The following is a 26,750-nucleotide window of genomic DNA, read 5'->3' on the forward strand; positions in this document are numbered from 1 at the left end:
CCCAACTATTTCAAGTATAGTAGATAAGGAATTATAAATGTCCCATTAGAGTTGTGTATAGATAACTCTCTCTCTCTCTCTCTCTCTCTCTCTCTCTCTCTCTCTCTCTCTCTCTCTCTCTCTCTCTCTCTCTAAGTGCTCTTCTATACTATAGCATTCCATGCAATCCTCCTAGTTAGTCTCTTGTTCATTGGTGAGTGAGTGATTGATCTCGTAGTAGTGATGGAGAGGAAGGGGGAGTCTCCGTTAACTTACGCTGATAACGAGGAGTTCCTCCAGATGCTCAAGGAGAAGAAGATGAGGTGTGTGTGTGTGTGTGTATATGTGTAGAGAAATTAAGTTTGTTATGTATGTGTTTATTTAGATATAGAAGATGATGATATTGAATTATGAGTATTGGAATGGTACGTAGCATGGGGATCGAAGCGCCGAAGGTGGAAGTCCGGTTCGAGGGATTGACCGTCGAGGCCGACATGCACGTCGGCCGGAGGGCTCTCCCAACCCTAATCAATGCTACTATCAATGGGCTGCAGGTATCACCAAGTTTCCATCTTTCTTTCTTTCTTTCTTTCTTTCTTTCTTTTTCTATCTATCTATCTATCTATCTATCTATCTATCTATCTATCTATCATGTGTGCATGAAAGAGGTTGGCATGAAGGGTTTATGGAGACAAAACTATAAGTTGGCAGTTACTTCGTGTAAAGTTGAAAGATGTCTTCCTGAAGATAAATAGCAAAAGGAAGGTAGTGAGAGAGAGATAGAGATAGAGGGATAGGTGGAGACATTTAAAGTACTCGTAGTTATGGCATGGGATCTAACCAGTATACCGTATGCAACTTGAGTGGTACACAAAGATCTCATCACCTCATTCCTCTCTTATCTGGTCATTAAATAGGCCCTAATTAAATAACTATATATATATATATATATATATTAATATATGGTTAAACTAAAAAATTTGTGTCCAATTGTTAAGAATTAAATATTTAAGAGATTTATAAGCCTCCAGATCAAGAATAATAGTAGCTCGGATGTGGTAAAAAGAATTAGTTTAAAGAATTTGTCTGAAAAATGGTGATAGTTTGGATGACTAAGTGTAATTAGTTTTATTTTATTTTTATTTGAATTGTTGACTAAACTACTGTTCCTCCCAAAATATACTACCATTTTATTATAGTAATAAGTGTTTATAGTTTCATTAGATGGGAAGATGTATATTATTTGTATGTGTTGGATGTTATATGTGAGGGAATGCTTATATACTCCTATCTAATAATTTTAGCTTTTTAGGTTAAATTAAAATTTAAAATTTGTTCTAAGCATTACTTTTGACTCGAATTATTTGTATGTCTTCTTTTGACTTTGACTCGAATTCTTATCTTTATAATTATCATTCATAATTACCTTTTTAATATTTATCATTCAGCCTTGTACAACCTCTTATGAGAAAACTTAATGATAAACAGTAAACAACATGAACACACAAGATTTACCTAGAAAACCTCAAACTAGGGTATAAATCATGAATCATTTTTGCTATGATCAAATCAACCACTAATAAAGAGCAAATACAAGAACCATTTACAAATTACTTGTTGAATCCTACAATTATATCTAAAGTTTTTTTGTTCACTAGATTCCACAATGAATTGCTTCACGTAATTGTTTGCACTGATTTCTTTAACCCTTGAGATCATACGAACTTATCTTAGTAACCCTTGAAATAATGAGTTGTTTCAAGAACAACGATGAAATAATCAAGAAAATTCTTTAGGTGCTCAAGTCTTTTATCTTCTTGATCAATGAAGAACTCTTAACCTGATCTTCACTAGAGCTTCAATTCACATTCTTCAATTGAGTCACCTATTCTAGGGTTCAAGTGCTTATATAGGTTTCCAAAATATGATAAACTTAGTTTATAAATCAGTCCAGAATAAGTTAGCTTTGTTAGTGCATTCGAATGCCCTTAGTGAAATAAACAATTCAACCAAGGCCATTCGAATGGCCCTTGTATAAGACATTTCTATTCTCTAGGAAATGCATTAGAACACCCTCAGAAGCCCGCTACTCTCGGGCATATACGTTTAAACACTTACAAAAGCTATTTGAACGCCAAATTGGTGGTTCTACTCTTGACCTTTAACATTCAAATGCCTTGCATAGAGTTCTATCCTCCGGCAAGAGAGTTCGAACACCTCCAAAGGCTGTTCGAACACTGAAACGCTAATACAACAAACTTTAAGCATATCTTTTATAATATAATCTTTATACAAGTCTATCAACACAATGAAAATAAGATTTTATTCACTTAATTGCCAACAAAATAATCTTATACATTGAGTTAACTGTAATCTAATAACAAGTAACGAAATCGAGAATAAAATGCTAAAATCTCTAAATACCCACGATCATCTGCCTTTAAAACTCCTTTTAAACACTTACTTACTCAAAATATTAAGAATATTTTTGCATCTATAGTTAACTGAATAAGGCAATCAAAAGTCAATTTAGCTTGGTTCTATAGTGTTATCTTAAAAGTCATAACAAGAACTATAAATGCACTTTAATTCCGTTTGCTTCAAAGCAAACTGCAATAAATGATACCGAATGGATGACATCAAATAACACTGTCCTTTGGCAGTATACAAAGAAGCATCATTAGGATTAAATAGAGGAAGTGAATTACTGATAAAAAATTACTACTAGACCTCTTCATATCTATCTATCTTTCTTTCTAGATGAAAGAGGAATCCAACGGTGATATACTTAAAAGGTATAATAAGAACACTAAAAAATTAAGTGCTATAACCGATTCAACATATTATTATTTATTGTTTAATTATAATAACTCCAGTTTAAGAAAGAGCTCTTTTTGCATGTAAACCTTTGTAAAATAAGAGTAAAATAATTCTTAAAGAGTTTGATCACATGTGATAATTTATGTTTTAATATTTGGTTAAAAAATTAAGGATAAAGATTACTGATGAGTGATTCATGTACAAACCCTAGAGAACAAACTTCATCTTTATTTTTAGTTACATTTCATGTATAAAATCAGGATTTATCTGCAGATAGAACCCCTCTATTCTATGAATAAATGTTAGAAAAAATTACTTTTAACTATAGCAAGCATGTACCTTTTCCTATTAAATGTTATGGTTAGTTATATTTATTGAGTTGATCCAGACATCATGTTGATAGAAAAATATCTTCCATTTTTAGATGTAGCATATATCCATACATCAACTACTGTAGCTGGGCCTTGAGTAGTATTTCCAAAAATTAGAAACTTGGGAAATTAGGTCGGAGAGAAATAGATTATGTTTTACTCTCACGTAGTTAGGTCTAAGTTCACTTTACTCTTATCTTTTTATAGTTTTATTTATGTCACTTTATCTGTCAAGACTAAAGTATAATCGTTTTATTTTCCGTCATACTAGATCATATTTCATGTTGAATTTGATAATATCTATTAGACAAAAATTGTTGAATATTGGATAAAGTTTTGAATAATATCGATTGGATGATAAATATATTAAATATACGCATGTGTTTGTAGTGTTTTTATCATATGAAATTCATCAGTTTTATTTTAATACGTCGAAAAACATACCTAATTCTCTACAACTTAGTCTCTAAATAAATATCTTTAAATTCGATCTATAATTCGAGTGGCGTTACGAAGTAGATCTGGAACGATTTGAAGGTAAGAAAAATATGATATTTTTATATAAGAAAATCTTAAAGTCACAACGTAATATCTCCTTGAGTCAATCCGATTTGACATGATTCACATTAAACCATAGTCCCGGGGTAACTAATAATATGTTATTATTTACTAAAATCGAAATGCAATATTCTTATATATATATATATATATATATATATATATATCCAAGTCAAAGAAAGAGTTATTGACTAATATGATGGGAATAGATTTGGTGATAGATATTGTAGATAAGAAAGTCTTATCCAACCGTCATCAAAGCCAGGTCCAATTTCGGATAAAAGGTGGGGTTATCTATCCCTCTCACGATAGGGGACCAAACAAGGATAAAGAGGTCCGATAAGTGTTCACATTTCAAGCCCCATATATTGAACTGTACTGATAAAAACATTATATAATTTACACTTATATGGTCGATCAAATCAAAATTAATAGTGCCACTCTGAACTTTTATTTATATCACTATACTCCATTGTTATTCTAATATATATAATTATCTAATAAATATTAATTTTATAATAAATGAATTAAAAATACTCTTTTTTTATTTTACAACAGCTAATTAGAAAAATTATAAAAAATCTAACATAATTAAAGTTTATAGAGATATTTAATAAAATACTCCAAGTTAATCAAATTTAACATTAAAACTATTAAACCAGAAAATTTTAATGAAATTTTCCAAAAAGAACCTTATATTATCTCTCTAGAAAATATAATATAAGAGGGTAGTTTTGTAATATCATGTCCGCTTCTAAAAAAATATTCGGCTTTTGATGCTTTCCATCAATTCAGGTTAATATGGGGTGGATTTTGAAAATGGGTAAAAACATAAATATATGAAATTGTAGGGTGCAAAATGTGACTTTGAATAAATAAATAAATAAATAATATACGATGAATTGTTTAATTTGTTTTGCTCGATTTTCTTTTTATTTCACTTTGTAACACTAATTTACGCATCACCGAATTATTATTACTACAAATATAAGCTTCTTTTTAACTACCTACAGACTCTGTAAATAATTAAAAAAAAGTTTGAGTAATTATGCAAAATAGCCCATATAAAATTTAAATTTTGATTAATTTGCATCAACTAATATTTTTTATTTTTTTATTTTGGAAAAAAAAGGAAGTAGCAGGATTCTCGCATTTATTTTCCAAAAAGAAAAGAGCTGTCAAAATTCTGAAAGGAATGAGTGGGATTATAAGACCATCAAGGTAAGTACATGCTTCCTATTTCCATTTTAAAGATTTAAATTTAAATTTAAATTTTTTGAGAATATTTTCATTAAATCTTCTTTCAATGTATGGAGAACTTGCATAGGACACCCTGCATTTAATCAATTTTGTGGTTCAGATCCTGCAATCGCATTTTTAACTAAGATTTAGAGCTCATAATAATAAAGTGACATAAATAAAAGTTTAGGTGAGTAGTTTGATTTTAGATTAATTCAAAAAGATAATTTGTACTTTTACGTTAGAAAAAACACACACCGAGGGTTATTAGTGAATAAATAGGCGTTGTTGTCTTAAAAATGTCACTAAATAGGAGGTCTCATTTATAAATAGTCAATAAAGAGGAAAAGCTACAATAATGCAGAAAGAACCCCAAGAGAAAAAAAATAACTTGGAGTAAGCTGGGAATTGGGCTTGAGAGAGAGAGAGAGAGAGAGAGAGAGAGAGAGAGAGAGAGAGAGAGAGAGAGAGAGAGAGGCATTCTACTACCTGGAGTAACCGGGGAACTGCAATGGCGAGGCGAGATGATCGCGAAGATACGATCGCCACGGACGGCGACTGGGCGAAGCTGAGTAGCCGAAGAGTGGCGATCGCCATGGCCTTCTACTACTCGATCAACGGTCGACAGCGCAAAGAGGAACCAGGTAAGGCATAGAGGAAGGAGAAAGAGCGATGGGAATGTCATGTTTTGGAACCCTAGAAATCACAAGGATTTGTTTTGTTCAATACTAAATGCTTATAGCAAGATGTGATATTTTTCGGGGTTGATTAATTTGCTTAGAAAGTCTTGGGTAAGCAAAATCATGGGGAATTAATTACACCAAGAACCCCGACCAGTTTTACCTATTTCAGCTGTAAGATGACGACAAATACTTTTGTAAGTATTTAGGTGGACCACGCTACCATCAACTACAACACTAAATGCCCTTGTCTTTTCTAAATTTAAATGCTGTATTTGCCTTTTCTATGTAGAGGATGCTTCTATCTTTTCTATATAAAATGCTGCTGTTGTCTTTTGTTCGTTTTATATTCATCAGGAAATAGTATATGTACGTTCTAAAGAAATAGGGTATGGAGAGACAGATTAGTTCTTATTTTTTCTCCTCCAGCAATATAACAACACTCTATTCGTATTCTTTTCATTAGAACCAATCTGTCATACTATCTACAAGTTTATTATTGGTTACTATATCTATAATTGAATTTAATGAAATATGTCATATTATCTACAAGTTTATTGCTGGTTACTATATGTATAATTGAATTTAATAAAATGTTTCATATTATCTATAACATAGTGTATTTGAAATTATTTTCTTTGAAATCTCTAGTTAGTATCTATCGAATTCATAGTAATTGCCACTGTTTTGAAAAGCGGAAAAGGCAGCCGCCATGGCGGGGCAGTGCACCGGCCGCCCCGCCATGTAGAAAGGCGGCCAAGTGCCTTGGCAGGCTGCCTAGGCGCTATATAGCGCTAGGCGGGCTGCCTGGCCCGACTTGGCGGGCTAGCGCTTCGGCCCGCCAAGTCGAGATGCGGTTATTAGTGAGCGGGTCAGATTTTATAGCGGACCGGGTTTAATAAAACTAGCCAATATAAAAATACCAAACACTATGTTAATCTCTCATTCTCTCTCTCTCTCTCTCTCTCTCTCTCTCTCTCTCTCTCTCTCTCTCTCTCTCTCTCTCTCTCTCGCTGCACATCTCTCACCGACAAACCCTAGAACTAGCTCTTCCATAGCCGACGGTAGCAAAAGGCGGCGACCACAGCGAAAGCAGCAAGTAGTTGACGGCATCAGGCGACAATGTGCGATGCTCTCTCTCCCACTCTCTCTTAGTTAGTCTCTCCCACAAGGGTACTCATCTCTCCTCTCTCTCTCACTCTCGCAGTCTCTCTCAGTTTCTCTAACTCTCTCCCACTCTCTCCCATTATGAATCAATGGGTTTACTGTTTTCTTTTCCCGAGCTTAAATGTTCCCAATTTTTCCTAACTTATTTTTTCAATTACTCTTAATCTGCTATAATATATAGTTATAGGAATTAATTAGAAACTTAGAGGAGTTAATTGCTAATTACTTTATAAATTATTGAATTAAGATTACAGAGAAGGAATTTTTTTTCAGTGTCATGCATTATTAATTGGGGGAATTACTAATTGCCTGCTATTTAAGTATATAATTTCTGATTAGAGGATTTTGAAATGTGATTCATGTGAATAAACTAGAGTTAGTAAACAGATATCTCAGTTATTTAGTTATCACTAATAAGCAATTAGCCAATGTGAAAATGTTATTTAGTGTTTTGGTTTAGTGCACTATTAAAATTTCTGTATATACTATATTTATTTATTTATTTATATTAAAAATGCTAGACCGCCTTGTCATCAGCCTTGTCGCCCGCCTTCCGCCTAGGCGCTAGATGGTGGGGTGGCCGCCTGCCACCCGCGGCCTCTTTTTAAAACATTGGTAATTGCTTAGTTATTAATTATAGAATCCATAGTTAACAATTATGGAATCCAGAGTTTTTTAATGGTTTTTCCTCTTTAAAAAAAGGATAAATAGTCATTCTCAGCGTCGAGATCAAACACTGGCTTGCGTACTTCATCCTCCGAGAATGGTAGGGCTAGGTCAGATAGGTCAAGGTCATCCTTAGGGAATAGAGAGGGCTAATTAATTATAAACAAATTGAAGTGCTCCTTGTAGGCAGAGAAAAAAGGGTTGCAAATTTCTATTCAATTGGAAAAATGGCGGTCCTCATGTACCAAGTTAGAGATAAAGTTCCTTCTCCGTCTACCATATGTATAGGAACAGAAGAATAATTTGGTATTGGCATCCAATTCTTTGAGCCATAACTGGCGGGATGTTTGCCTCAAAAAGACTTCTTCTTGAAGGAGAATATCACTGAAGTTATGGATAGGTCAGCCCTCATTGCCCAGTCAAATAAGGAGAGGGAGGCCACATCTTCTTGTCTATCAAAAGAGAAATATTAGCAAGAAGAGCCTTTTCAGTGCCAAATACTATTAAAATCTGTAAAGCACCAAGACTGAAGTCTGACCAAAGGAATCTGAGCTTGAGGAGGAAGGAGGCAGACGCATTCGCTGAAGAAGGGGCAGAGATCCACCATTGGCGAATGAGGCTCTTAAGGCTAGGGTGGAGGAGCCAAGCCTTCTCGAAGCGATAGAGTTTAGGAGATTGAGGAATGAGATCCAAATCAAGGTGTAATTAGATGTGAGGCAAAGGAGGGTATTAGAGTAGGATCCCTGGTAAGAAGCGTCATAATCCGATGACATGAGAGCCCTATTGAGCTTTGACAAGATTGATGGTTGGATCACGCAAATCATTTCTCTTTGAGAGAGCAGTCGAGGAGACCATGAGTGGTATAAAATAATTGAAAGCGGTAAGGTCAACCAAGGAGAGCCGTTGGATTTTTCATGGGAGAAGTGGACGGCGTTGAAGTCACCACATGTACAAAAGTTATCCTTGACCACGGAGATAGAGTAGTAGAGCTCAACCCAGAAGGCAACCTTGAGATTGGAGGCTGTAGGATTATAAACATTGATAATTGAGAAGAGGACCCCTAAATAAACCAAAGCAAAGAAGGGCTCAACCTAATAGAAACCTAGTTGTCGAGACGATGACCCCTAAATAAACTGAAGCAAAGAAGGCTCAGGTCAGCAAGCTTTATTTTTTGAATGCAGAGTAATCACACGAAGAAGATAACACTAAGTCACAAAGGCATCTTTCTTTTTTACAATTTCCCCCCAGTCCTCCGATACTCTAAAATACAATCTTTATAAGATTAGTAAAAAACCCCAAACAAACACTAGGAAGGGTAAAAAAAAAATGCAAAGCCCAGTAGACAGCTAAGCAAGGCCTTTTCCATTAGCCTCTCTCATTCAAATAAGGCCCACGACCTCGACCAAATTTTCGAGCTTGATAGAGAAGCTAAGCGCTTGGGCTAAGGACGTGAGTTGGGTTGAATCCAAAATGCAGGCTTCGTCGTCGAGTTGGACCGGTTGAGCAATAACAACTTGCCCAGCAAGCCTCCCCCTTCTTGAGTGGCTCTCTCAGGAAGGGCTATGTAAGCTGAAGATATACTTGGACGATTGGCCCATGCTTCCACCAACTTCCGTAGGTAGTGGCTAAGAAGCGTCAAGGATTTGACTCATTGCCAAAAGGGTGATAGTTGTAGCCTTCTAAGCCAACATCAGACCTCAGAAAAGCACTCAAGTGAGGCGGTGGGCCTAGGGCATTTAAGGCTGAGTCGAGGATGAGAACAGTCCATGCCACATGGCCTCTAATGATTCGTCTGTCTAAGGAGATGGTGTAGAACGTGAGGAGGCCAATCTTTCAAGATTCACCTTGTTCACTGAAGGGGGGAAGTGGTTGGTCAACCTATTTAGGTTGGCTTTTGAAAGGACAATAGAAGCCACCTTAGAAATAGTATCCCAGGCTAGGGAGGGTACAGGAGCAGTAACCTCTCCAGCAGTCACGTCGAGCCCATGCACGTGATGAGAATGTTCTCCACCATGTCACTAGGGTTGATCTCAACCACTCTTGCGCAGTGGAGATGCTCCATCTACAAAAGGCACTGAAACTCCTTAACTGTCGAAGTGTACTGCCTGCACTCGTTAGCTTTCACTGTATTACGGTAATGATACTCTACTAGGGGCAGACATTGCTCCTGATGGATGGCTTGGAAGTGAGCAACTTCCTCAAGCCATCGGCTCCAATTGACCTTGGAGTCAGAGGGAGTTTAGAGGGAGGCAGAGATGGGGCCCTCGACCTAGGCTTGGAGTTGACCCTAACCGGGTGACTAAAGCCTGCTATAGAACAAGGACCTTCTTGGTGATGATGGAGAGGTCTTCATAAGATACTATTGTCTTGAACGCGAACAAGTTACAGTGCCACAAACAACCAACATCGAGCAACTCTAGATGCTACAGGTAGAGATGGAGAGGACAACCTACTTCTTCCAACAGTCGAAATGTGGGTCATGATAAGAAACCCAGGCACAATATATAAAAGCAACCTTAGAGGACCCCTAAGAGACACTCTAGGGTTGCTAAATGAATTTGGCTCCATGAGCATGAAGAACATCTTGTTGAGCCACCTTCCACGGTAGCTCACAAGAAGAGAAAGGGACCAAAGAAAGCTCATCCGAGAGTGGCCAGGCTAAGTATTCCTGGCCGCTGAGCTCTACTAAGCTTGCTAAAGTTATTTGAGGCTTTCTTGGTCAATGCCCCTCTTGCGATGGCTATGTCGAAGAGAAGGAGAGTCTCATAATCTTGGTCGGCACCCGTGTGAGGAGGAAGGATAATCCTACTGGAAGGGACTTGACCGATAATAGAGGATCTAGAAGATGAGGCCATTGGAGCTTGGAAGAAGAGCAACAGCTCTTATGATCAAGCTTTCCACACGAAAGACACCTTTCAGCATTCCTAGTACCCAACAACATGATGCCCCTGTTCACAACGGAAGCATCAACTGGAAAGAACTCGAAATGGAGGTTGAGAGGTGATGAGGGTTCATTGACAAGGATGGTAGGGGGAGGGGAGTTGGCAAAAGAGGAGGGAGTCTGGATATAGGTGATAAAGGAATGAGGCAATGAAAAAGAAGAAAAATAGTGGACACAGAGGGCTAGTACAAGAAACTTTAAAGGAGTGAGGTCAGGGAAACGGGAGAGGGGAATGTGTAGGGGATAGGAAAGGAGGCAGGTGGAATGGATTTGACAAAGGAGGCGAAAGGATGCCAGGCTTAGGCTAATGCTTCGAAGGGAAGGTAGAGTGCTGGGAGTGCCACCAAGCATTCGACAATTAGAGGAAGGGTCCACTAATACAAGGACAACGTTCCAACCGACGAGAAAGAACTCGTCAGTCATTATGAGATGAGATTAAGGGGATGTTGAAAGAAGCAGGAAGGGTAGGATTGAGGCGTGGGCATGGTTGACAACGTCCAGAGTGCTAGAGGTTGCGTTGAGAGCCATCGGTCTGGCCGTAGTGAGCATGCTCACGAAATGCCGATCGGTGCAACCAATTTCATCACTAAATTGCTTCAGCTTTGCCAAAGCCTCACTCTATTATAAATCTCTTCGGCTTCTACTATAGTTGAATGTAAATTTAGAGATTTTACATAGTCAAAGAGGTAAATGCACCACGATAAAAAATATAGTCTATTTGAAAATAGGCAAAAGCTCAGGTAACTAGGTCTAATTATCACATTTTTTCCCATTTCTAAATATAACTTGAAAAGTACCTTTTGTATATTTAGTTGTTTATCTTGAGTACCTTTTTGTATGTTTAGTTGTTTACCTTGAGTTTTTAACCAAACTAATTGCCTGCAAAAACTTGTTACCCAAATAAGTTGGTCCTTGAACGAAATACCTAATTAGGTGATTTTTTAGAGTTTTTGACCAAACTAATCCTGTTCCAAATTATATTTATTAATATAGATTGTTCCTCAAACTTATTACCAAAATTGATCTATTTTACTATAGCTTTATAAAACATGTTGAACCTAAAAACATTTTACATCTAGGATAAAAACGCTACCAAGATAAGCATTTTTATATAAAAGCAAAATTTTAACTTAAGCTGTTAAAATACTAACTTAATTAGACTCCTACAAATAAAACATTAAAATGTTCAGCGTTTTAGTGTCAGATCGCTGAATTGATCAAACGGTTGTGTAAAAACATAAAACACAAATTATTTCATCATTTTAGTTAGGGCTATAGTAACATAGATTCCTTTTGGTAATAAGTTTGAGGAGCAAATTATTTTAGTAAAAATAATTTATAACGGGGCTAGCTTGGTCAATCGCTCAATTTTTTATCATACAGGTATCAAACTTTTGATCTTCACACTAAGTCGCTAATCCAGAAACGGTTTATATGCTAAATAGGAATTGCTCTTTGGTTTGACGCTAAGGATAAATTGCTATTTTGGGTGTCTTATTTTGCATGTAATACTATCCTTCCCTCTTAAACTCAAAGACCAAACTATAACTATTACATATGTAACCAATCTAGTTGATTAAGTAATACTGAAACTAAAATTTAGTAAGCATTACTGTAATTGAATTGTACACTTGTAACCAAGTAATACTACTTAACAGTTAAAACATATAGAAAAATAAGGACTAGTTACTTCTTACTTATAATAGCATTTTTTTTTGTATCTTTAACCATTAGTTAACCATTTTATGCTCGAATATTAATTTTCCATTTTAATCGACTAAGAACTAAACAATATATTCTTAGTTTAAAGCTCATTTACATTGTTATTCTCTTCAGATTTGTATAGTATTCTAATGCAGTTGTAAGAGGAAACCAATAATAAGTTAAAGAGATCTATATATGATATAATCAATATATCAAATATCAATTCAGTCGTGCTTGGATAAACTTTATGACTTGTGACGCATTTTTTGCGATCAGGATGACACTTGTCCTTGGACCACCAGGATCAGGAAAATCCACTTTTTTAAGAGCCTTATCTGGAAAGTTGGAGAATTCGTTAAAGGTAAGCAAGCCATTTTTTTTTAATGTTACAACATATGCCTTCAAATATTAATCTTCATATGATTAGTTGACCTGTAATTTATTTTTTGCTTGTTAAATGATATTTGTTGCCAGTTCCATGGAAGGGTAACATACAATGGAGAAGAACTTAGTACTTCAAATCCTCAGTACATGTGCGCATATGTCAGTCAATTCGATCTTCATCATGCTGAGATGACTGTGAGGGATACAATAGATTTCTCTTCTCATTTGTTGGGAACAGAAAACGATTTCAGTAAGAATTTTTTTCTGTTGTCCTTATTTATTTATATGAGAACAACTAAACAATGATCTCCTTCATTCCCAGAAGAAATTATTTCTTTATGTTTAATAATATAGGATGCATGTGATATTCTCATTTTTTTTGCATAATAATACAATCAAGTTAAACTTTAGAAGATCAACTTATAAGGTCTCAATTGAAATCGAAAAGTATAAAGAGCAAACAAGAATTATTAAGGTGTAGCATATCATCTAATGTGGTAATTGTAAAAGATCATAGCCTCTTGATTCGGAATCCAATTTGCATAGTGGTTTCAAAGTAATTCAATTAGACGTTCCGTGGATAAGCTTTCCTTTCAAATGTATGTGAGAAATTTTATATTTTTCTAGGTAGTGATAAAATTTTATACGATAACTAATAGTGTACATTTGCACCTGTTTCATTTAAAGCATGGTTACTTTGTAGATATACAGCTACTATTTAACTCCTTAAATAGATTGATAAATACCAGTCAGATAGTTATTGACTTATTTTAGATATCTAAATAAACAAACAGATGGCTATTGTATATAATGTATATGTATAGGAACAATCTCCAAACCATGCATTAAAATCTTTTTGGAGGCCTTTATGTATATGTATACTCTCTCTCTCTCTCTCTCTCTCTCTCTCTCTCTCTCTCTCTCTATATATATATATATATATATTTATGCCCTCTTGTATATGTACACCTAGAAGCAAGGCATGTATAAACATATTATGTGATTGTAGATAAAGTAAGAGAAAATATTCAATTATAGCAGGACTTAACTGCTTTTAGGAGTATCTTAACCAATTGAAGGCTTACAACAGTTATGTGACTCTAGGTTTCAATAATATATATGCATAGTCATTTCATGTATTCATTTCCTTGTCCATTAAAATTCATAATTCTTCTGGTTAATTATGAAGTCATCATCAGACAAACATTATTTGCCAGAAGGAACACTAATTTTTTATGATGAATTTGATAAGATAATTTGGTTACTTTACTTTAGAGATGTTAGGAGGAGCAGTAAGAAAGAAAAAGGCTACCGTCAACAAGTTTGACTCAGAGATTGATGCTTTTCTCAAGGTGTTGTACTATGTCAATTTTTTTTTATCAAATTTGACTTCAGTATTAGTATTTAATCTACCAGTTGGTTTAACTTCTGTACTTATTTTGTTAGGCCACCACTTGTGGAGAAGGAAGCAACCTTACAACAAATTATGTTTTGAAGGTAATTTCATTTATTTTGTCAAAATTTGCAGTTAGAAAATTTAATGATAAGTTAATATTTCTCTTATTGGAAGAAACAATGAAGAGTAACTTTAAAATTGTCTTCACACTGTAATGCACTTGCATAGATAGACTTTGCAAAGGATGTCCACATAAACTTTTGTTCCTTAACTTAGTCTCTTCTTACTATCTAAAAGTTGTCTTTGAGAGAAAATCTCAATGGTAACCGGTCCATCTTCTGATGATTGAGGTCTTCCATTCATATCAGGTTCTTCCACTTTCTAGCAAGTAGCAAGTAACAAGATAAACAGATGACAAGTAGTATATGGGTTTATGATGAGTAGGATTCTATGAATTCAGAATCCACAAGGCTCCGTTCACTTGTGGAATAAACATAAGCTTATTCTAATATAAGCCTCTTTATACTAGTATAATAACTAAACAACAATGTATCTCAACATTAGTTAATTAATAACTTACCTACTTCTCTCTTCTTTCACTTTGCACCACTAAAAGCATAAATTGTTAGAGTAGTTGGTAAGTTAATATGATATTATAGCAAAGGTCCCGAGTTTGAATTTTGCCAGACCCATCTATCTATTAAAATATAAAAATCTCCACCCATTTAAATCAAATCCATCTTTTGGCCCATCATAATGACTCAGCCCTGAAGTAAGGGAGAGTGTTACATAGAAAAAATAAAAAACTATCATTCTCTAATAGAGTAAGCTTTTAAAGTAGTTGGTTTGTTAACATAAAGGTTTCCTTTAAAATTATATTGAAGTGAGTATTTTAACTATCAGAAGTGTTATAACTGTGAAAGATCTTATTTCTCAATCTAGATTTTGCTCTTTTAGAAGATTATTGATACATTTCACGTAAGTTTCTTTTTAAGTAAAACTCTTATGACCTAGAATTTTATAGCATTCATCTATACTGGTATAATCTGGTGGATGATCTATAAGTTGTGAATATGAAACTTAGCTCAAACAAAGTTTTGTGGATCTTCTTTCAATTATTTATCTTGCTTTTAGTTTTCTAGAAGCTGCTTAGAGTAACTGTCAGAATGCAACAATTTCACTTTGTTTACCTGTTATCTATTTTCCTTAGATGACAACTTAAAGTTGGAACTATACTTGGCAATTGGCATTTCATACTAAGCATATGAAAATTGTTTCTTGATGACAAGTTATTACTTTAAACAGCGATTTATTCCATATGCATCTCCATATTTTATTTCTTTTAGTTGAATAGTCTTATCTTATGCAATTGAACCAAAATTTACATTATTACAAAAGCTTTCCAAAGAATTTTGAGGCTTGCCAGTGGTCACTAGACTCACTACAACTGCCAAGAGTTAACTACGTTAATGGTTACCTCAATTGGAGAGATGATTAAAATGGCATCCAAGTGTAACTTCTATTGAGTTGCATTGCTAGTTATCTCGTGTGCCTTTTCAAACATTATCATTTTGTTATTCCCACTTGATTATAATAGGAATTTCATTCTCATAAGGGTCAGAAGAAGGGGTTCTCTATTCAAAGGCAGGATAACCTAAGTCTTAAAGGGAACAAACTGTCACCAAGCATTTTTTGACCTTCTTTATGTTGTACATTGATGTAGGAGGAAACTTTTCCTGTAGGAATTCCCAGTCCGAAAATAAGATGACCTAAGGAGCAACTATCACCGAACATCCAGTGGTTCCAAACTTCCATTGTTTATCTTTTTTCACTGCTCTAGGAGTTAGAGGAAGTTTTTCTCAGTGGCTTTACAAGTAATAAAAAGAGAGGTAATAATTGAAATTCACAAAGGGAAACTATATGCAATTTGATGTAAACTAGCACAATGGATGATCTAACATTATTATTGGTTGAGATTTTGAGAATTGCAACTCCAATTAATTAAAAATAAATTGTATAGGTGGAGGGCTTCTGGGTGAACGAAGTATTTATTTGCACAAGCAAAAAGGGCAGTCTTTAAGGTCAAGAGTCACAGACATACTGATAAAAATATAAAATTGAGGGTTTCTTGCATGTATACCCTTCTAAACTCCCTTAGTTGCTTTATATACCCCTCTAAAGTTAATATTTATTTATATACCCTTCAAAACACAACTTCAAAACACTTATTTTTTTGCATGAATGCCCTTTAAAGCTAATCAACTATGAAGATTCAATCCATTTAATGTATTTTCATCTTAGTTATGGGTACTTTTGTCTTTTTGCCTATTGAAGGGTTTAGATTTGACCTATAACTGTCAAAAAGTAACCTGAAGGGTATTGATGCAAACAAACAAAATAAGAAGGGTTTTGAAGTGTATATATGCAAATACTATATTTAGAAGGGTATACATGCAAATAAGAGAATTTTGAAGGGTACGCATGCAAAAAACCCTAAGATAAAAGCTCTTATAGTAAATTAAGATACAATCAGAAGAATTTAAGAGTTAAATTAGAAGGTAGAAAAATCTTTGAAATGAAAAATTGGCAAGAGTGGAGGGGGAGGGGATTTAAAGAGTGAAAATAATATATGAATTTCTGGACAAGAATATGCTCAATATATATGCAGGACTATGTATCAATGGGATGATATGCAAGACTCTATGGTTGGTGTATATGCATTGACTTCCACTTTTAAGAGGCACAAGCATCAATAATCACTTCAAAAGTTTTTAAATCAAACTCCTCTTGAGTGTTGTCTATGTAAATTGCTTCACACCCAGTAGGAACAATCAGTCTCTCCTCAACTTGAGGCATTATTCATCTCATGGAGGAGAGGAAGAAATGTGTCTTGAGATGACGGATCAGCATCCATTATACTGAAACTTATGCTCTACCATGGCTGATTGGATTGCCAGAGGCCACCTAAATTAAGAATACACAAAAACACATATTAGCAGCAATAGGGAAGAATAAAAATGAGGATATATTCGTCCATTATTTTTGGACCAAAATAAACTTAAGTTCTTTTCCCCCAACAAGGACATCTAGGTCATTTTGCAGTTGATGTACTCTAATATAACTGCCATATAAGCTGAGTCGCCCAATTCTGATGGTATACTAATGGATGAGTGACATGGAAATGTTTTCAAAGTTTAGGGAGGATATTATAATATGAAAAGCTTAGAAGATCCTCGTGAAAACCAAATATAGCTCAGAGGGTGTAAACATAATTAACCCTACCAATATATTATCAGATGGGAGTGTCTAATCATTGCATTAGCAAATGAGATAACATTTGACCTATCAAAAATTTAAAACTAAATCTCACCAAAGATTATAAATTACTATGTTGGCAGCTTGGCAGGTGGTTTTTAAGCTCATCCCTATTCTTTTCCTAGCTTCCTATTCTTCACTTCTCCCGTATGGTAACTAGACCCTCTATGCCTTTACTACTACAAGGTTTATCACAAGATAGAGAGCATTTAAGGAGACTTCTATTCTCTCCCTCCCCAACGTTGCTACCACCCATGGTTTGCCCTTACCCCCAGCAAGGGTGCTGGTAGATCTCCACCACGATAGGATCACTGAGGAGGGAGCATCAGGAGGATCGCGCCGCATGGGATAGGGTAATTATGTAATTTTCTATATATATTTATTTTTATATAAAAATTATTGTGATATATTAATGAGGGGTATAATAGTTATTAGGTGTATTCCATCATTGTTGTTTGCCTTTTCACTTAGATTCTAAATTTAAGAGGAACATTGTAATCTAAAAAAGTTTATGAGGTCCCCATAAAAACTGGGTATAAATCAGGGGTTGTAGTTGTAATTAACCCTTTATTGGTCCTGCTTTTTCGTCCATCAAGTACCAAATTAGTTTCTATTCAAATACTATTACATATGCACATAAATATCAACATAATGGTGAAACTTTATTTCTAATCTGAAGCTAGTTGCTTTATAAGGGACTATCCAGTAATCTATTTATCTATCTAATGATGTGTTAGATTCTTTTGCAGTCAATGAAGCTATTTATAAGTACACTTTTATTTATAAGTACACATGTATTTCATCTTCTTTTGTCTAGCATAGCAAGTCAACATATATAATTGATCTTTGTACTTTATATTATAGAAAAAGCTCTTAACATTAGTTTATGCAGATGCTTGGCTTATCTGAATGTGCTGATACAATAATAGGAGATGAGATGAGAAGAGGAATATCAGGAGGACAAAAAAAACGAGTTACAATTGGTATGTATTGATGCAAATTGATTTATCCTAATGAAATGGATGATATATATGAAACATGATTGTCCTTTTATGAGAAAAGAATTTTTTGGAAAATAAGCATATGATTTAGTATTGAATCCTAAAGAATACTCTGAAAGAAAGAGAACCATGGGCCATATATATCTAATCAACTTTAAGTATAATGACAATTTGGAAGATCACTTTTCTAGTCCATATTTTTATGGCTTGCAATCATGTAATGAAGAAAATAATCTTAAAAGATGCACTTTTTGTCAGAAACATATGTAGAAAAACAGCTAAATGGAAATTTCCATAATTAATCAATGAGTTATGGAAAAAGAAAATTGTTTACTCACCTTGAGCCCATTGCTGGAAAGCTCAGAAGCAAGTACAGAATGATTAACTATTTCAAAAGAGAGCCTAAACAGTTCTATACTTCCATTAGATGAATGTGCTCTCACATTGAACTGATTCTTTCTTAAGCACAGATAGAAAATGAAATCTTTTGTAAGAATTCCTTGAAGGATTGTTGTGCAGTGGTTAGTGAATGAAAGGTAAAACAAGCAATTGGCTAGCTTAATGGATCCTCTACTCCCTCATTTGAAAAGGTTAGTAAAACAGAGAAGTGGCACTTTCCAATACATGTAGGAAATAGAGTGCTAGGAATATCAAGAAGTCGGCTTTCATGTAAAACCTATTCTAAAGATCATGTTTGGTAACTGTACATATGTTTATTGGAAGTTTTTCGCACCTTGCCACTCCTTTATGTGATTGCAAGTCGGAGCTAGGAAGTACGTAATTTGGAAAATCAACAAATTAACTGTTGAGTCATAAATTTTGAAAGATCATTTTTGTTACCTTTCCTTGAAATACTTACTCAAATTTCTTCACTTTAATTTCTTGTCCTTCTTGGGCATATCTTTTATTTCATATTATGCAAAAAGATATGTAAATAATACATTTTACATGTGACAATTTAAACATTCTAATTTGTGTCAAGCCTCTAAAGTTGATAATCATAATACATGGAGAAGTGGAAAGAGACTTTGTTTGATACCATGTCTTACTTTCTTTTGGATCATAAAAGATTATATAATGCTTCCTTGGCACCTTGACTTTTGCTTTCATTAAATCAACTTCTTTTAAATATAATCTTCCTATTTTACTAATGGAAAAGAAATTGGAATTACCATCTCACCATTTAGATTGATTCTCTTTAATTGTAGAGTAACTTGTAATATAAGCAGATTTAGAGAATTACCAAAAAGATGCTAGCAAGGTTGGAAGAACTAATCCTATTTTTGAAAAATTGGTCCTACGGGGGAGTGTTGAGGCGGCAGATATGGTCTAGAAAGATGATCTATTGAGAGGAGTCTTCCTGACCTTACGGAATATGGAGTTTCTAAAGAGGGACATCTCCAGATGTCAAGTGATAAGAGTCTTCATAGGACAAGTATATCTAAAATTGGTTTGTGATGTGGTGGGTAACATGAAAAATTGAAGATAGATTTTTTCTAAGTTGCACCGGAAGAGTTTATTCACTCAACTTCTCATGCATACTTTGTGCATTAAGGTTTTAACTTTTTATAACCCTAGGAGAAAAAAATAATGTTTTAAATTAATTAGCACTAACCTCTATGATATGCGTGTTAGATCAAGTTTATGGTCTTAGGACTCAACCTACTAATAGTGTAAATTTGGTTGAACAACAAGAAGAAATGCACATTCTTCAAGATATAAAAAAGTTTCATGTTCATTTATACTTACACAGCATGTCAAATTTGATGCTCAAAGCAATCTGCTGGTATATTTGCTAAGGAAAAAAAAATAGCAACTATAGATGGTTTACATTATTTATATTGCTTGTCCTTTATTTGATTGTGATATCTGGTACTTATTTTCTGTGACCATATTGCAGGTGAGATGCTAGTTGGCTTTTCAAGATGCTTATTTATGGATGACATTTCGACTGGTCTAGATAGTTCTACCACCTTTGAGATCATCAAGTTTCTCCAGCAAATGGCTCATTTAATGGATCTCACCTTGGTTATTTCCTTGCTTCAGCCACCACCTGAGACATTCAATTTATTTGACGATGTTATCCTTTTGAGCGAGGGGCAAATTGCTTATCAAGGTCCTCGAGAAAATGTCATCGAATTTTTTGATCTCATGGGCTTTAGATGCCCCGATAGAAAGAACATTGCAGACTTTCTTCAAGAGGTACTTGATTATTTACTATTTTATGACTGAATATCATCAGAAACCTTTTCTAAAGCATCTCCTTTTGAAAGTTGTTTAAAGTTGGTATGTAATTTTATCACTATAGTGTGTTTGTTCCTGATTTATAGCTAATCTGACTGAGATTTCTACCGAAAATATAATTTTTGACTATAAGAAAAGTAGGAGGGTGTTAGAATTTGCAAGCCAAGTCCTTCTGCAAAGTGGCACCTTCAATTATATAAGACGAAAATATATACTACCCTTATTCTCTGTAGTGCTTCTTATTTTGAGTTCCTTTTAAATGATAGGTAAGCCTAAGAAGAAAACAATCTAAAATATGATTAAATTATAAAGATAAGTCCAAAATCAGAAGCACGTCTATTGTCAAAATTGTTATCAATAGGTGATTGCTCTGAATTTCTCTTATGTTTGAATTGAATCGTGAAAATTTGCTAAGAGGTAAATTTAGTTGGTAGACTGCTATCATCTTCTTTGTAAATTTTGATCAAGACAGAGTGATGACAGCTTCAACCTTCAAGTAAATTGTTTATATATGACACAAAAATCAACTGCTTGAGGAGAATTCAATCACTATATATTCAAGCAACTTAACAGATTCCAACTAAGGAGAATTAGTAGTTCATTTAACCATAAATTTTGGTTCAAACAGATAGTCACAAGTGAATATAATTTTAATATATGCACAGTAAATTAAATCAAGTCTTCTCACAAAGTATATCCTACCCGTCCACCTATGTCCCTATGGATAACTTATATATCTTTAGATATGTCATCTGCCATTTTCCACTTGAATCCAAAGCTTTCTAATAGCTGAAGGAAGTTGTCCTTAAGGAGCCCATGGTTGGTAATTATATACAGAGAAATGTCTGCTCTTTGGGTATTTATTATTGTATTTTTCGTTCATTTCTATTATTATTTATAACTGTGTGATGTCTACCAAATTATGAAGAATAACTTTTCGTTGTGAATGGGGGACAGGTCATCTCGAAGATGGACCAAGCACAATACTGGATTGGTGATCATAGTGGATACCGATACCGTTCAATTGAAGATTTTGCAGAATCCTTTCGTTCTTTTTATCTCGGCCAAGTAATAGAGAAAAAACTCCGTGAGCCATTTGATATTACAAAGTGCAATGCAGCAATCAAATCGAATGGAATCCATACCATCTCAAGATGGGAGGTTTTCAAGGCATGCTTTTCAAGGGAAACTTTATTGATAAAGAGAAATTCTCCAGTGCACATATTTAAGACCATACAGATAACATTTCTTGCTTTCGTGATTATGACACTTTTTCTCCGAACAGAGATGAATCACCAGTCAGTAGAAGATGGTAACAAGTATATGGGAGCTTTATTTACTGCAGTGGTGATAGTAAACTTTAATGGCATGACTGAGCTAGCAATGACCATAAGGAGACTTCCCATATTTTACAAGCAAAGAGAGCTATTAGCTTTGCCTGGGTGGGCTCTCCTTTCTTCAATTTATATTCTTAGTCTTCCGATGTCATTGGTTGAGACAGGGATCTGGACCTGCTTGACCTACTTTGTCATTGGCTTCGCACCTTCATTTATCAGGTATCTAATGTTGTCATTGTAAAACTCTAGCTTCTTGTAAGACAAAATGGAATGAAAAACGCTAAGGACCATCTGCATGGGTTTCATAGGTTTCTTCAGCAGTTCCTGGTACTTTTTAGCATGCATCAAATGGCCATAAGCCTTTATCGGTTCCTTGCTTCTCTAGGAAGAACACAAGTTATGGCAAACACCCTAGGGACTACAACTCTCATTGCAATTTTCGTTCTTGGTGGCTTCGTAATATCAAAAGGTTAATTATTTCAACTTTGCATAATTGGAGCTATGAAATTGTTTGCTATTCTCACTGTTGTTGTACCTTCAACAGATGATCTTCAACCATGGGTGCGTTGGGCTCATTGGGCCTCTCCTTTTACATATGCACAGAATGCAGTATCACTCAATGAATTCCTCGACAAAAGATGGAATACAGTAAGCCCTCATTAAATTAGCAAGTTGCTTTCGCTGCTCTGACAAATCTGATATTGCATGACAGGACACATGTTAAATACTATGCAGCTGCAAAATGATATTTCATAATCCCCATTTCTGACAGGAATACATTGGTGGAGATACTCTTGGCATGGCTATTCTCAAGTCCAGAGGGATGGCCACAGAATGGCACTGGTTCTGGATTTCTGTTGGTGCTTTAATTGGCTTCTCTGTCATCTTCAACATTCTCAGTCTATTTGCTTTGATGCTCCTCAATCGTATGTATTAGAAAATTAAGCGTTAAGCTATCATTCTCTAATAACTTAGGTTTTTATAGAAGATAGTAAATATGGTATTAGGAGCAGAAAGTCCTCGGTACAAATTTTGTTAGTCCTATTTGTCATTTAAAATATAAAACTTACACTCGTTGAATCAAATTAACTTTTTAGGCTTACTAAAATATCTCAAGCCCAGAAGTGAGGAAAAGTGCCTGAATATAAAATATTAATCTTTTGTTCTCTAACAGGTTAGGCATTTTAAGATGATAAATTGGTACTATGTACTTCAAACAACACCATGTTTTTTATATGCTTAAGTCTTAAGGAGGATTGAAGCTAAGTTGTTTGGCCCGTATTAATATGCAGCTCCACACGAGCATCAGGCTACCATTGATTCTAAAGATGTAAGGCAGATGGAATATACTGAGCTAAAAACAACAAATGGAGTGTCACCAAAGGATCAAATTGTCTTCCCGTTTCTGCCTCTGACCCTCGTATTTAAGCATGTCAATTATTTTGTAGACATGCCTCCGGTAAATACGCATCTACTTTATTGTTGCTACATCTTTCTTTCCTCTCTTCTTTATATAATTACTCATACATTATTTTTTTTTCCTGTCCAGGAGATGATAAAATATGGAGCAACTGAGAAGAGGCTTCAGTTATTAAGAGATGTCAGCGGTGCTTTTAGGCCAGGTGTTCTAACTGCATTGATGGGGATCACTGGTGCTGGCAAAACTACATTGTTAGATGTTTTGGCTGGAAGAAAAACTGGAGGGTATATTGAAGGTACTGTCAGCATATCTGGTTTTCCAAAAAAGCAAGAGACATTTTCAAGGATTTCCGGTTACTGTGAACAGACAGATATCCATTCCCCTTTTGTTACTGTTCTTGAATCTCTGCAATACTCTGCATGGCTTCGCCTGCCTGCAAATATTGAACCCCATGGAAGAAGTGTAAGTTTCTAGGACCAATTTCATGTTCATTTTGTTTGCATTATTCATGAGCTACTCTTTTTTCTTATCCTTTCCATTCTTGTTCAGATGTTTATAGAAGAAGTCATGAGATTAGTTGAGCTAACACCCCTGAAAGATGCCATGGTGGGAATCCCAGGGGTTAATGGTCTGTCAGCTGAGCAGAGAAAAAGGCTTACAATAGCAGTAGAGTTGGTTTCTAGCCCTTCAATTATATTCATGGATGAACCAACGACTGGGTTGGATGCTCGTGCTGCAGCAATTGTCATGAGGACAGTCAGAAAGACTGTGGACACCGGGCGGACTGTTGTCTGCACAATCCATCAACCAAGCATTGAGATATTTGAAGCTTTTGATGAGGTAGGAACTAGCTTTGATGCTTAAATATTACTAGTGGATAGTTTTCCCAAAAAGAACAAGATATGAGAATTGCATGAAGAGGAAGAGGTAAAGAGCATGTATACATAAATTGGTAGAAACCAACCAAAAATGCCTCCTTCAAAGTGGAAAAAGCTCAAGTCAATTGAGCTACTAATGCAGAAGAGTCTTGTCAATGATCAAATGAAAATATCACTTAGGATAGAATATAAACCTTTAAAAGGTGAAGTATCCATTAACTTAGCCCCTGATTTTACTTCAACAAGGTAGACATTTGTGGCTAGAAGAAAAATTTAGAGTCCATACATTACCAACAGAAACAAGACATAGAACGCAGAAATAACTGAATAACAAATATCATAAAGGAAAAGCAGAATTACCTAGACCCTCACAGCTTTGACATCCCACACTAGCTATTTGCTCAGTAAAACTTACTATATCGAATAAAAGAAATCGCATATACTTTTTCTTCTAACCATTTGAACTCTTTGAGTAATCGTAGTTGCTACTGATGAAAAGAGGAGGGCAGATCATTTACAACGGTTTTCTGGGTCCTCTGTCTACAAATATGATACAGTATTTTGAGGTAAGGACAGTTGAGTCACATTGTTATAGCTTTAAGATGCAGGGAGGATTTTAAAGTGATCTGATAACTGTGTGGCAGGCTATTCCAGGAGTTCCCAAAATGAAGAAAGGCCAAAATCCAGCAGCTTGGATGTTAGATATTACTTCACATACCATGGAATATGCCATTTGCACAGATTATGCAGAGATTTTCCGTAATTCTGCTCTATATATGTAAGCTAAAAATAAGCATGTAATAACAAATCAAGATTGGAAACCAGGTTAGCTACTTAGCTTACTGAATGATGCTCATGCCACAGGGAAAATATGCATCTAATTGATGAACTGAATAAACCAAAGGCAGAGATAGAGGATCTTCATTTCCCTCCTGAATACTGGCTGAGCTTTAGATCACAGTGCATGGCATGTTTGTGGAAGCAACACCGTTCATATTGGAAAAATCCTGAACATAATGTTGTTCGCTTCATAAACACACTTGTGACATCACTTTTATTTGGAACTATCTTTTGGCAAATTGGATCCACTATGTAAGTTTGAATTGATGTTTCCTCTTATTGTCCTTTTAGAGTAGAAGATGTTTATCCTAGTTCATAAGATCTTAGCTTTCTTTCCCCACTGTGGAACAGTACCAATGAGCAGGATATATTCAACATACTGGGAGTGTCTTATGGATCAGCATTGTTCCTGGGCTTTACAAATGCTAGCATATTACAGCCCGTGGTAGGGATGGAGAGAGCTGTGTTCTATCGAGAGAGATCAGCTGGCATGTATTCTTCCCTGCCTTACGCTGTTGCTCAGGTAAGGAAGTTAAAATAGTTCATCTAAAGAATGTTGAAGTAAATGGTGCATATTGAAACTTTAATCAATAAAGAAATATATCTAATCTTGTTTGATACAATGCTTATCGCTTGCAATCTCTGAAGCTTTGGTGTCACATGCAGATTGCAATTGAAATTCCATACATGATGGTCCAAGTGTTTGTCTTCTCAGTAATTCTATATCCAATGATAGGTTTCCAATTCACCGTAGTAAAGTTCTTTTGGTTCGTTCTCTTCATGGTGTTAAGCTTTATCTACTACACACTATATGGGATGATGACAGTTGCACTTACACCAAGCCAAGAAATAGCTGCTGGGTTAGCCTTCCTTATTTTTATTCTATGGAATATGTTCTCTGGCTTCATTATTTCTAGAAAGGTATGCTAATATCCTCACCTTCTTATTTTATTAACTCTTGGAAAATCAGGATGTTGGATTTATAATACTTACACTATGTTATTGCAGATGATACCGGTTTGGTGGAGATGGCTGTATTGGGCTAATCCTGCAGCATGGACTGTCTATGGTGTCATGTTTAGTCAATTGGGCGATAGAGATGAATTAATTCATTTGCCAGGAGGACAAATTCAGACTGTGAAGGAGTTCCTTGAGGATTATCTAGGATTGCAAGATCACTTTTTTACTCTAATTATAATCCTTCACGTTGTAGTTATTGTATTGTTTTTGGTCATTTTCATTGTCAGCATCAAGCATCTGAATTTCCAGAAGAGATGATTTCAGCACAGAGATGGACATAATAACACAAGCATGTGGGTTGACTTGGACTCGTTTGTTCAGTGCAAATTGAGCAAATACAAAGCCAGAGACAACAATTTCAAGGTAGCGAGCATTTAGATTGCTCTTACTTTCTCTTTGTTTTTCTGCCTCCTATCAAATAGTTTGGGTAAGAAGGTGATTTCATATACAATGTTCATAGAATCATCAAAGGTGTATCAGATAAAAGATTCTGTCCTATTATAAATTAAGTCTCAAGCAGTGGATATAACAAATGCTCTTTATAGCTGTGATATTGTAACATGTCTCCTTTAGTAGATAAATAAAAGTAAATTCTTGTAATCTGGCAACAAGAGCTGTGAAGTGACATTTAAAATCTTCCATGAGACTAGTGTTTGTTGGAAAAGGAATAAATCGACAAACTTGATCTATGAAAAACTGCATCGTGCACAGACTGACACGGCCTGTATGAAAGCATTGATCATTCCATGAAGGGGTTAAGGTACAAGTCAAGAAAACATACAGGACTCAA

The 26,750-nt window shown here is 35.0% G+C and overlaps 1 protein-coding gene across 3 annotated transcripts; it reads left to right on the forward strand.

The window, feature by feature from the left end:
* LOC140777629 (ABC transporter G family member 45-like) lies at nucleotides 1-26,574 on the forward strand. Of its 3 annotated transcripts, XM_073121868.1 has the most exons (22): nucleotides 1-302; nucleotides 413-533; nucleotides 4,861-4,949; nucleotides 12,402-12,486; nucleotides 12,600-12,759; nucleotides 13,785-13,861; nucleotides 13,956-14,006; nucleotides 18,113-18,203; nucleotides 20,122-20,423; nucleotides 21,423-22,021; nucleotides 22,111-22,271; nucleotides 22,347-22,450; nucleotides 22,575-22,728; nucleotides 23,095-23,261; nucleotides 23,352-23,684; nucleotides 23,772-24,062; nucleotides 24,583-24,666; nucleotides 24,745-24,878; nucleotides 24,965-25,192; nucleotides 25,292-25,463; nucleotides 25,607-25,861; nucleotides 25,949-26,574. In XM_073121868.1, the coding sequence occupies exons 1-22, from the start codon at nucleotides 223-225 to the stop codon at nucleotides 26,216-26,218; spliced, it is 4,008 nt and encodes a 1,335-aa protein (XP_072977969.1). In that variant the 5' UTR covers nucleotides 1-222; the 3' UTR covers nucleotides 26,219-26,574. The 3 variants fall into 3 exon arrangements, with proteins under 3 accessions (XP_072977969.1, XP_072977978.1, XP_072977988.1); XM_073121877.1 differs by lacking the exons at nucleotides 1-302; nucleotides 413-533; nucleotides 4,861-4,949 and adding an exon at nucleotides 5,414-5,611 and having other exon boundaries at nucleotides 25,949-26,573; XM_073121887.1 differs by lacking the exons at nucleotides 1-302; nucleotides 413-533; nucleotides 4,861-4,949; ... (2 more) ...; nucleotides 13,785-13,861; nucleotides 13,956-14,006 and adding an exon at nucleotides 17,434-17,573 and having other exon boundaries at nucleotides 25,949-26,572.
* The last annotated feature ends 176 nt before the right edge of the window (nucleotides 26,575-26,750 follow it).

Source organism: Typha angustifolia, chromosome 2, assembly GCF_048772165.1.
Source record: "Typha angustifolia cultivar Huaian chromosome 2, ASM4877216v1, whole genome shotgun sequence".
Taxonomy (NCBI): Eukaryota; Viridiplantae; Streptophyta; class Magnoliopsida; order Poales; family Typhaceae; genus Typha; species Typha angustifolia.